A 12,202-nucleotide genomic window follows, 5' to 3' on the forward strand; every position below is an offset into this window, starting at 1 on the left:
TGTTAGTCAACCCAAAAGGAGGATTGTCTTTTTGTCAAGCTCTGCATTAATATGAAGAACCAGACAGTATTAAAAACAACTACTACTACTTTGTCACTGTACGTCATATACTATAGAGCCATAAAAGAATAAAGATAGCAAGAGACCAGAGAATCTGAATTTGCAAAAGGCAAACACCAGGATGACAGCATCAATAAAATATTTTATCGAGTACATTGCATCCTTATCATTGTGATTATTATTTGAATGTGTATGGCAAGCAGTATGTTGAATCCAGACTTAGTTATACATTACAAAGTATGAATCCAAGCCCTGATAATTATGAATATAATAACACACACACACCACATATATTATATAATAATATCTCTCTTTTTGCTGTTTCTAAACAATTAGATTTAAAAATCTAAAGTTCCTGGCACTTACATGCTACATTCATTTCAGTGAGAATAAGAGTGTGGTCGGATTTGGCCTGTAGAGACCCACATCTAAACATCTCTCATCTTAACAGAAGTTTTGTGATGTTAAAATAGAGGGAAGCACATTCACACATTTACTCTAAGTTCCTTGGCTCAAGGGTGGATTCTGGACTTACTCGGTGGTTTTTTACTAATCACCACCCCTTAGCCTCTGTTATCCCCCCCCCCCGGGAATATTGGTAATTTACCTTGTATGGCTGCTTTAAATATGGAGGAACTTCAGGGCACACTATGATCTATTCCAGGGGTGGCCAACTCTCAAGAGACTGCGATCTACTTTCAGAATTAAAAACTGGCAGTGATCTAGAATAAAAACTGGGTCAGCTGGAAGTTGCTGAACTTTTTTTAGGGAGGAGAAAAGCCCTGTTTTTTAAGGGGTTAAAAAAAAAAGCTTTGGGGGGACTTCCATTTTGGGGGAGGGTGTTAAAGGCAAAGGACAAAGGGGTAAAGTCACTCACAAAAAGATCACTATGGATGAAAACAGCAGCACAGAGAAAGCTCTGTCTTCCCTTTCCAGAGATCAAACAACAATGGAGGGTGGGGCCAGAGTCAGTTTTAGCGACAGTAAGGAACGGGAGCCAGAGATTGACCGCGATCTACCAAAACCTCATGGGGATCTACCAGTAGATCACGATCGATGTGTTGGACATCCCTGATGTATTCCATGGGTAGGCAAACTAAGGCCCGGGGGCCGGATCCGGCCCAATCGCCTTCTAAATCCAGCCCGCGGATGGTCTGGGAATCAGCGTGTTTTTACATGAGATGAATGTGTCCTTTTATTTAAAATGCATCTCTGGGTTATGTGTGGCACATAGGAATTTGTTCTTTTTTTTCTTTTCTTTTTTCAAAATATAAGCCAGCCCCCCACAAGGTCTGAGGGACAGTGGACCAGCCCCCTGCTGAAAAAGTTTGCTGACCCCTGATCTATTCTAAACAAATAAGTGTCATTGCACAACAGTATACAAATGTCCTATTGAAGGCAGTTGGTGCTGTAATGAGGAATATTTAATGTTAGGGAGGGAGGGTGAGGATGCAAATGGCATTCACAGTTGTACCTCTATGGCATAGGTCACATGTGCAGCGGCTCACAGGGTAAGGAAGTTCCTCCTATAACTTTGTTAAACCTCTCATATTATTGAGCAAAAATATCAAGTTACCCATATTTAGTATGAGTTGGCAATGTTAGATACAAGGGGGGAAATCTAATGATCTCAGTGTATTTCTATTGTGCAAAAATACCCACGGCTGGACACAGATGAAGACGTTTGCAAGTCCTGCACACTGCTTTGATCAAGGCATTTTCTAATTCAAACCATCGGCATTGGCACTAACAGTAGGGTACCGTTGTGTTGTGCCGCTGTTCCCAAATCCTAAAGCATTTAAACAAACAAACAAACATAAGCTTGTGAAATCAGGCTTTGTCAGAGTCTCAGGTTTGGTTCTCACAGGCAGCTTGCAGATTGACCTTGATGGAAGTCACTGTGGGTTGCATGGAAATAGTTCCATGATATCATGCAATTGCCGCATTTAACATATCTCCAGGAAATGTAAGTAAAGGGCACCGCTCTGCTCACAGGAAACGTTCAGTGAGATGAAATTAACTTGGCAAAGCACACTGATAGCACACAGCTGAAGACAACTCTGTCTACCTTTTGCGGGGGAGCGGGGAAAGCCAATTGTTAACTCAAAACATGTTGGCCAGAATACATAGAGCTACAAGCCGTAGTTCTGGGAACCCAGACATTCCTCCATGTCTAATGGCATCAGGTCTGGCACTACTATCAGAAAAGGTAAAGGCAGGGCTTTTTTTCAGCTGGAACTCAGTTCTGGCACCTCTCAGGTGGGCGCCATTGCCATTGTAAGAGAACAAGGGAGGCATTCATGATGAGTTTTGGCACCTCTTTTTCTAGAAAAATAGCACTGGGTAAAGGCATATTTGTGGGTTTTGTACCTTAAGCACCATAATGCTTTGGGTTGTCTTTGTATATGGAGACTTTCACGGGTAGGTTTTGATACAGCATACAAGTAATTTATTCAAATAAAATTCCACTGGGCTGTCACTAGCCCCTGCAAGGCATCTCTTTGCATCTTGGCCTTTGTCGTTGCTTTCTCCTTGCTCCTGGCTTTAAAACACCAAGAACATAATTTGTGTTTCTCTTTGGCAGATATCCGTGGTCTACAAGGATTTCTGGACCAAGCTTCAAAGCTAGGACTTGATGTATCTTTACAAAAAGTAGACAGAAACATCAGCAGGGTTTTTGCCAGCCTTTTCACTACTATGAAAACAGAAGAGTTGAATCGCTATCGAGATACGTTACGAAGAGCGATCTTACTTCTGAGTCCAAGGGGAGCACAAACTTTTATCAACGAGGTTAGTACATTCTTTCTGGAACCAGTTTCTAGTTGTAATTCTAGTAAAAAAATAATAAGACTAGTTTGCAGTCTTGGGAACTTTTCTGAAAAGCACTCATTTGCAGAGGTGTGAGAGATATGAGGTGACACTGGCATATCTGGGAAATACAATTTCCACACTTGTGTCATGGAGTCTGAGTTGGGTCTCTTCCGGTCTGTAATAAAAGCTCTGTGTAATATGCTATTAGTCAGAGGTGTGTATGTCGTGTTGGGTAAGGCCTAAATGACTCAGCATCCCTTTTTAATATTTCATCTGAATTGAGTGATGAGGTCTGCAAAGCTAAAACAAGTATTTAACTGTAGTATTTCTGTTCTGAAGTTGACAAGGAGTTAGATTTCATGTTGTCTTAGTTAAGCTGGTGAGTATGCACTTGAAGAGCACTGCACTGGTAGATGAATTGATGCTGTCTTTTGAGGAGCATTAGTTATTCCATGAAAACCTGGATGGAGGACATGTGACTGTAGGGAACTTTTAATTGTGATTTGAGAAAAAGAGGTATAAGGAATTAAGAGAGATGGCTTGAAGTATGAACTGAACCCATGAAAGGGAAGGGATAGAGAGCAGAAAAGAGTTTCATGTGAATATGCCTCAGAAATATTAGTTATCTGAAATGTGTTACACCTGATAATCTAAACAGAGGTGGGGAAACTCAGACCAGGGGCCAAATGTGGCCCTCATGCCTTTCTATATTGGTTATGTGAACTCTCAGTTGGAAAATCATTTACTGGCAGTGCTCTGTGTCCTCTTCAACATGACTGGAAGCTGTTGTTGAACAGAGATGGTGTTGCTTGATTTCCTAAATCAGGGGTCGGCAAACTAAGGCCCGCGGGCCAGATCAGGCCCAATTGCCTTCAGGATCTGGCTGTGGACTGTCCGTGGATTGGCGTGGGGATTCTGTTCATTTGGGCTGCACCATTTCCCCCCTGCGCCATTCCATTCCCCCCACTCCCTTATACACACCGCGGTGGGGCCTCCTCCCTCCCTCCTCCTGGCTTCTCCCCTCCCTGCCTAGAGAAAGAAGGGGGCTGGGCTGAGCTGGCTGAGCGCCATTTTAAGCAGCCCCTCTCCGGAGCCAGCCCTTTTGTGCCATTCATCTTCCCGCCGCCATTGCCACTGCCACCCTAGTGCTCCTGTGGCCCAGACAGTGGAGTGGATGAGCTTGTTCTGCCTACCCACAAGAAGGAGCAGCAGCAGAGGTGGTGGCGGTGGCGGCAGCACCTGGGAAGGTAAGCACAGTGGCTGGGGAGGAGGACTACTTGCCCCCCTCGCCTCTTCTTCCAGCTCCCCCTCCCAGTGCGGCTTCCCCGGCCCGCCACAAGGTCTGAGGGACAGTGGACCAGCCAGCGGCTAATTTTTTTTGCCAACCCCTGTCCTAAATGAAGGATGAAGAGGTGTGTGTGTGTGTGTGTAGCAATTCCTGAATTTCACAAGGCTAGAATGTAGCCTACTTTGCAATGGAAAGTGTCCTGTCTGTTGCTCCATCCTCTATTTGTCTCTGTCCCCATCTACCACTGCCATGTGGTCCCAAGAAGGATGCCCACAAGGACCGAGAAAGGTTCCTCACCCTAATCTAGATTGCCTAGTAGTAAAGGTGAAAGATTTATAGGATCTGAGGAGAAACTAGCGCCTAATAGATGTGATCTGGGTGCCCTGTGAGCTGAGCCATGTAGCAGAACTCCACCACCGTAAGATATATTTAATTAACTAGTAGTCATCCACACCACACCACTAGTTTGATTATGGCAGCTCAATGTCAGTTCTTCCTTATTAATCTACAGCAGCAAGTATTTGTTGCCATCCTTTTTTTAATCTTTAGAATTGTTGGAGATATGAAACTAATTACAATTCAGGTGTAACTGTTGGGCAGCAAATCTGATTACCGTTATTATCTTGTGGGATAATATTGTCATTTATTAATTTTCACACATTGTCTTCTGAAATGAAATAGATTATTAGTAACTTGAAAAATCAAAAACACAAGTGCCAGAGCTCAGGTAATGCCACATTTGTACACCAAGGGAATGTGATCTTAATTGCTCTTCTTTCAGTTTTTGTTCCTTAGCCAATGTGACATTGAAGTATTATTGTAGTTCATCACTGCTTTACACTTTGTATTTAACAGTTTATTTAATTTACGATTGGCTGCTTGGTGTGAACATGGAATGCAGACTAAATTTTCATAATAAAAAATGCAAATGGCTAGGTATTTATATGTGAGTGGAAAAAAGACTGAATGAGGAATAAGTAAGAACTAACTGTCGTGAGCATAGCAGATACTTTGTGGAAGGCAGTGTTTTTGAAATGCTCTGCCTTAAGAAACCATTTCCTTTTTAGCACCTGCCGAAGAGCTCGTACATGCTTTCAACAGAATCTTTGTGCATATAACAAAGGTTTGGGGAGTTTTTTCTGGGGTGCATACTTGGTTCACATGGGGTATTTATTGCACTGTGCAAACTAGCGTGTGCCCTTGGAATACTGAAACTGAAATACTTTGTTGTCACTTGTACAACTTGTATACAGCGAGATTACACAATATATATTCAACAATCTTCTGTAGTTGTTTGGAAAAATAAGTATTTGCTGTTGAGTTACCTTTAAGGAAAGCTTGTCCTCCATTATCTGTGGTCTTATTGAGGGACAAACAATAAGCTTCTGAGCCAACCACAGGACTCCCCAGAACTGAGTTTGAAAGCCACTGGAGTAAGGTATTAAAATCAGTTCAACCAGCTTAGTTTTCCAATGCTCTTTGAGTATCTCTAATACGATTTTCTCTATATGTTGGCTTCCTTCCAGATCTTGAAGGATACACCTATGAGTAGGCTTTCAGATTTGCTGAAAAGAAAGTGGTTAAATCAGAGGCTGAGTTATATTTCTTTTCATTCTAGCAACCGTATTTCATTACATGCTATCAAACCAGTCACCTCTAAAATCCATAACTCCTGCTAATATTCATGAGGTTTGCATTCACATGTTGGAAAGGCAATAGCCCTGCAGGACTGTGAAGTTTAAAGGGTAATGTACTAAATTATCATGCTGCTTTGGCCATCCCCAGAGAAAAGTGCTATTACAGGAATTATTAGGGCTAATGATCCTGATATTTTTCCAGATCCCTGCAGGAGTATAAGTCTGGGCTGAATTAAGAAGTAATTTGTTCAAAAATCTTCTGTTACTGAATCTTGATTGATTAAAAAAAAAGCTTTAGGAAAGGGAAGTTGAATAATGGAAGTATGTAATCTCTCTAAAGGCTCCATGCATTTGCAATATGCTGAAGGGAGTAATTCGGCAATCATGTCTGCCATATGGAAGCTAGCAGGTTACTTAACTCCATAGTATTTATGCATCTGTGGACCCCCTGCACACCATTACAATCACAGGAGGAACAAAGTATGGTGTTTGAGATGGTTTTCAGCAAGGCATTAAATGTGTTTTTATTATTTATGGAAGAAAAGAAATATTGTCCCATTCCCAACAACCACAGCAGGTTTGACTAAATTTCCGACCATAATAGTGAGGCTGAGGAGCTGTCCAGCACAACAGGAGCACGTTGTATGCAAGGTAGACTACCGTAAATTTCGCTCTATAACACACAGATTTTTTCTCCTAAAAAGTAAGGGGAAATGTCTGTGCGTGTTATTGAGCGAATGTGTGGTCCCTGGAGCTGACTCGCCGGAGCGCAGGGGCAAAAATAGGCAAAAATCAGGCAAAAATAAGATCGGGCGGGCGGGCGGAGGGAAGGCGGAAGCTGCTGCTTTCCTGCATTCTGCCTCAGGGTCTTACTGCCCACCCGCTTCTGTTGCTGCGTTTGCTCAAACTCAACAAAGAGCAGGGAATCCCCTGCCCTTCTGGCAAGCAGAGGGTTAAGGAAAGGATCGAGTCCTTCCTTCTAATTCTTTCCTAGTCACACTGTGTGCAGGCTCCAGCCCACCACCTCCTCCTCTCCGTGCTCTAGGGACTCGCAGGCAGCCGAAAAACATGCAGGTGGGAGAGAGAGAGAGAGGGCTGGCTTGGGTGGGTGGGGGAACTTTTGCTTTCCTTTCATCCCCCCCACCCTGTTAAACCCCTCTCCTGCATTGTTAGCCAGCTGCTTCTCCGCACACCCCTCTTGTGCTCCTTGTCCCTTCTGTGTTTTTCCTTCCCTCCCCATTTAAGGATCCACATGGATCCTCAGGATTTTTGCATTGGGTCACCCCAAATTCACCATCAGATCACATTACATGTCCATGGCTACAGTCTGTACCAAAAAAATCACGCACCCACTGTTGCCTGGGGCTGCAATGGTGCAAAAACGGGGTTACAAAGCATGGATCCACAGGATCTTTGCACTTGGTCACCCCAAATTCACCATCAGATAACATAGCATGTCCATGGCTACAGCCTGCACCAAAAAAATCACGTATCCACTGTGGCCTGGGGCCACAATGGTGCAAAAACGTGGTTACAAAGCACGGATCCACATGGATCCTCAGGATTTTTGCATTGGGTCACCCCAAATTCACCATCAGATCACATAGCATGTCCATGGCTACATCTTGCACCAAAAAAATCACGCACCCACTGTTGCCTAGGGTCGCAGTGGTGCAAAAACGTGGTTACAAAGCATGGATCCACATGGATCCTCAGGATTTTTGCATTGGGCTACTCCAAACTCACTGTCAGATCACATGTCTGTGGCCATAGCATGAACCACAAAAATCATACATCCACTGTTTCATTTAGAAAATTTTTTTCTTGTTTTCCTCCTCTAAAAACTACGTGCGTGTTATGGTCTGGTGCGTGTTATAGAGTGAAAAATACGGTATCTCAGCAATGCAGTTATCCAACCAAGGAGTTCAATAAAATCACAAAGAGCTGGGTAGAAGTGGATTATACAAGAGTCCGTCTACAATGAGCAGATCTTCTCCTGTTGCTTCACCCCATCTAGGAGCATCACAGAACTTGGACCTGGACCGTACTTTTGGTTCTTATTTTCTCCTCTCATTTAAGAGATGGGAGGTCCCATGCAATCCTGTGTGCACTGTACCTTCTTATTGCAATTCTTCTCCTACGTCTGTGTGTGTGTGTGTGTGTGTGTGTGTGTGATGATGATGGAGAGTACCTAATCAGGAGGCATATTTGTTACCTTATTCTAGAAACCTAGCAATACATCCTTAGGATATTTTATTACCGTAATAAGAATAGTCTAAGAATGACATTATATATTTTTAACTTTTAAACATGTCTTTCAACTTTCGGTGGCATTGTGATTTTAATGAATTTAAGGAAACTGGTGGAATATCTACTGATATTCTGGATGAAGGTTAAGTGCTATGAAGTATGTAATGCTGCTTTTTTAAGCTTTATTTTATTTTTATTTTTTAAAAAGAGAGTGTACACAGAATGACAAATCCATTTTGGTTCCAATGATTTTAATGGAGCCACCACAGAAGTGCAAATGGTTTGGATCACAGCACCTTTGGATGTGTTGTTGTTCCATTCTTATTCAACTATTTTTAAAGCTTTTCAAACATTACAACAAATTAAATGTATATATAAACTATTTTGTATCTCTGTTCACCTGTGTCTGAAACTAAACAAAAAGTTAAAAGAAAAAAGGAAAGAAATTGATTAAAGAAAAACTGAAGGAAAATTGGAAGAAAGGTTTCCTAGTAAGAGTATATTAATCTGTTTGAAATCTATATATCTCTCATACTCAATACACGGTGCAGTCTGCAAATTATTATTTTCTGCAGCTATAATCGAAGGTTAACCAAAAGACTAGAAAATCTTTCAAGTATCTCATAAAACTCCCATTTCTATGGTAAAGCTAAATATTTCTTCATCTGATGTTATGAGATGTTTGCTTATAAGTTGCTACAGTGAAAGGTGAATTTGTCAATTTAATTCAAGGTAAACTTAAATATTTAAAAATCAAGAATGCAAGCAAGCTTCATTCCCCCAATTTTAGATTTGCTTAGATGTGATAGTGTGTTTTCCCCAGTGTCTGGAGATGTAATACATGTGAAATACTTGGGCTGAGATTCTGAACAGTCTGAAGTGTCTCGTCAGCAAATTGCTTTATTTATTTATTTATTTATTTATTTATTTATTTATTTATTTATTTAGACACAACTCCCTTTTGCCTCAGATTCTAAAATATTGCACCTTGCGACACCATGTGCTTTTCTGCTTCAATGATGATTAGCCGCTGTCAGGGAACTGACATCGGAGCCAGAGGCGGAGGGAAGGCTCTCAAGTGATGCTGGAGAGGGACCCAGCAGGGAGAGAGGTAGCTCAGCGGGGGAAGGAAATCAGTGCAGCACCAGGGATAAAGGGGGGCAGATGGGGGAATCGGCGAGAGGCCTCCAGGACTCTTCACCGGACACCAGCGGGGAGAGCACGGGTCCTCCACTACCCACACCCTCCCTGCGCAGAAGACTTCCGCGCAGGGAGAGTAGGCTTGACTTGACTTTGACTTGGCGTCAAACAGCTTTTATGCTGGAAAAGGTTTAAGAAACGCCCACTGACGGATACTGCTAGCGACTGAGGCAGCCACAAAGTGAAGGGCTGTCCAGACAGAAAAGGTTTAACAAGGCAACATAGCCAGGAGTGGCGGCAACTTACGCATGAGCAACCCCTATATTCATTACAGCCGCTCACTAGGTTTCCCCAACTTTATTATTATTATGCTACGAGGTGCTTAATACGTGAGAATGGACCTGAGGCACTGATGTAATGAAGATCACCGTGTGAAGTGGAAAGCCTTAAACATTTCCTGAAGAAAGCTCCTCAGTACAATAGCAACAAAAATAAACGTTTGTGGATTACTAGTGATTCTTATACAGTGGTACCTCGGGTTGAGAACTTAATTAGTTCTGGAGGTCCAATCTTAACTTGAAACTGAGGTACCACTTTAGCTAATGGAGCCTCCTCCTTTCTTGCATTTCCTTTTCATTGGGATGGTTTTCGTTGCTGCCTCCTGTATAATGTTGCGAGCCTCCATCCATAGTCCTTCAGGCACTCTGTCCACCAAATCTAAATCCTTAAACCTGTTCCTCACTTCCACTTTGTATTCATAGGGGATTTGATTTAGATTGCATCTTACTGGCCCAGTGGTTTTTCCTACTTTCTTCAGTTTAAGCTTGAATTTTGCTATAAGAAGCTGATGATCTGAGCCAAAGTCAGCTCCAGGTCTTGTTTTTGCTGACTGTATAGAGCTTCTCCATCTTTGGCTGCAGAGAATATAAGCAATCTGATTTCGATGCTGCCCATCTGGTGATGTGTCCATGTGTAGAGTCATCTCTTGTGTTGTTGGAAAAGCGTGTTTGTGATGACCAGCTTGTTCTCTTGACAGAACTCTATTAGCCTTTGCCCTGGAGCAGGAACCGGCAAGCCACTCCAGTATCCCTGCCAAGAAAACTCCATGGGGAAATCTTTAGATAGCTCTAAAGATGTTGTTTATAAGCAGATGTGCAGCAGGCTATGGTTGCATATAGAGGCTGCGCATTCTGAAATCCAGTAGTATGGATGTAAGCAGAAGAGTGAGTAGATGGGATAACCTTTTGCACCCTATGCTCTATCCCAAGTTTTTTTCCTTAGCTATAGTGCCTCCTTTTCCTGTGAGTTCATATGACTTTGTCTCAAGATGCCCAGATGGCATACATAAAATAGCGAGGACAGGGAGTTCCAGCATGTGACCTGAAGCTTTGATCACTGCCACCACTCCAAGTCTCTGCCAGCTGCCAGCATGAGCAAATGGCCACAGTTTTGTTGATGGGGATACTACTGGTGGTGCTGGGCCTGGTAGGAGCTGTGTAATGTATTCTGCTCATTATTGATGCAGAGCAGAACGTATAGTTAGCAGAGTAAAAACTTAAACACATTGTGGGATTCCCCCAAAATAGACCAGAAGCAATTGTATTTCATCCAGCAGAGCTTTACTGCTACTGAAGGCAAATGGACATAATGGTCACAAATCCAATACATTCAGGATTGGCACAGTCCATAAGAAATCCAATTGCAGCAGACTTAAACTTAAACTTACAATAACTTATAATAAGATTAAACCTTAACACTAAGCATACAGAACAGAACACCAGACTGGAAGGAAAGACAGAGAGAAAGAGAGTGAAACCCAGGCTTCTTCCGGCCTTACTTTTATAGTCATGCTGTTCAGTCTTGTATGCTTAAGCCAAAAAATTGTCTCTTCAGAGATATTTAGCACTAGTAGACGCATCAATAACACGAGACAACTGAAGAAGGCCAGAAAACTGTGCTCAGGGAGTGTGCTATCCACCAAACCCAACAAATCAGAAGCCTCTCAACTGCATGGACTGCTAGGGTGAAACAGGGATAGAACTCTGGCACCCTGTCTTCTTTATTACCTCATACGCTGCTTCCTCAGCACCTCACAGCTACCAGGAACAATGCTGAACTTACCCTTTTCTTGAATCTTTTTGAACTTATTTAAAAAACAAAAACGAAAAACTGAATCAAGAATTTGTAAGAACCTAGTAAAATCTGATATTGCAAGTTCACTTTATTTTAGACAGTTTGCAAGTTTTCATGGCACTTTGTAAGTAATTGTCTCTTTCTCACATATTTGATAAATGATGTGAAATTATTTTTGAACAACTGTGTGAATATTTGTCGCTAACGTGCTGTACGTGTTGCACTCACTTTTATAGTCAGCATGACCTTGACAGAAAAAGGTAACAGAACCAGTTTAAGCCAGCTGTACTCGGCTTCTCTGAAGGAATAACCATCATGAACCTTCTGCTTGTTTCTTTCACACAGAGAAGCCTCCAGAACCCTCTTGAATCAATTAGAATAGGAAAGATCTCTACACATCAGATCAATACTTTCTGTACTAAGAAATGCAAACTGATAGGCTGCACCTGCATAAAGATGTATTGAGTCCTTCACGAATGATGCCAGTTGAACCCAATGGCCATACATGCCTAACATTTCAGCTTAACTCTTCTTTGGAATGGTTTGCATGGTCTAGTTCTTTATTCTGTGAACCATATGTACATCCACAGATGAAAGGCATCCTCATCACCATGATCCTCATCATCAGCATATATTGGGGGGAGGTAGCAGTTGCCATGTTGGGGGAGGAGGAAGATGACCCAGGAGACCACTGTGGGGTGGTCTGTGTGCAAGGGGGAAGGCTACAGAAAAAGGTGGATGTGAAAAGTGGTGCCAAGTGAGGCTGTGGGGTAGAAGGGAGAAGTGGCTTCAGAAATGAGATTGGGAGGGTCAATTGGGGGCTTACTAGTTTTATGAAGTGGGAAGGAGAGGTCTAGGGAGTAGTACTGTGATGGCTTGTGAC

At 42.4% G+C, this 12,202-nt stretch overlaps 1 protein-coding gene across 6 annotated transcripts in view; it reads left to right on the forward strand.

The window, feature by feature from the left end:
• Positions 1-12,202, forward strand: part of GRID1 (glutamate ionotropic receptor delta type subunit 1) — a 716,702-nt gene that overhangs the window by 410,938 nt on the left and 293,562 nt on the right. For all 6 annotated transcript variants that reach the window (XM_083502465.1, XM_083502466.1, XM_083502469.1 and 3 more), the window contains exon 4: positions 2,645-2,850. In XM_083502465.1, coding sequence (XP_083358591.1) covers positions 2,645-2,850 — 206 coding nt within the window. The remainder of the gene's footprint in view (positions 1-2,644; positions 2,851-12,202) is intronic.

Source organism: Podarcis liolepis, assembly GCF_965112155.1.
Source record: "Podarcis liolepis genome assembly, chromosome: 5".
In the NCBI taxonomy this organism is placed as follows: Eukaryota; Metazoa; Chordata; class Lepidosauria; order Squamata; family Lacertidae; genus Podarcis; species Podarcis liolepis.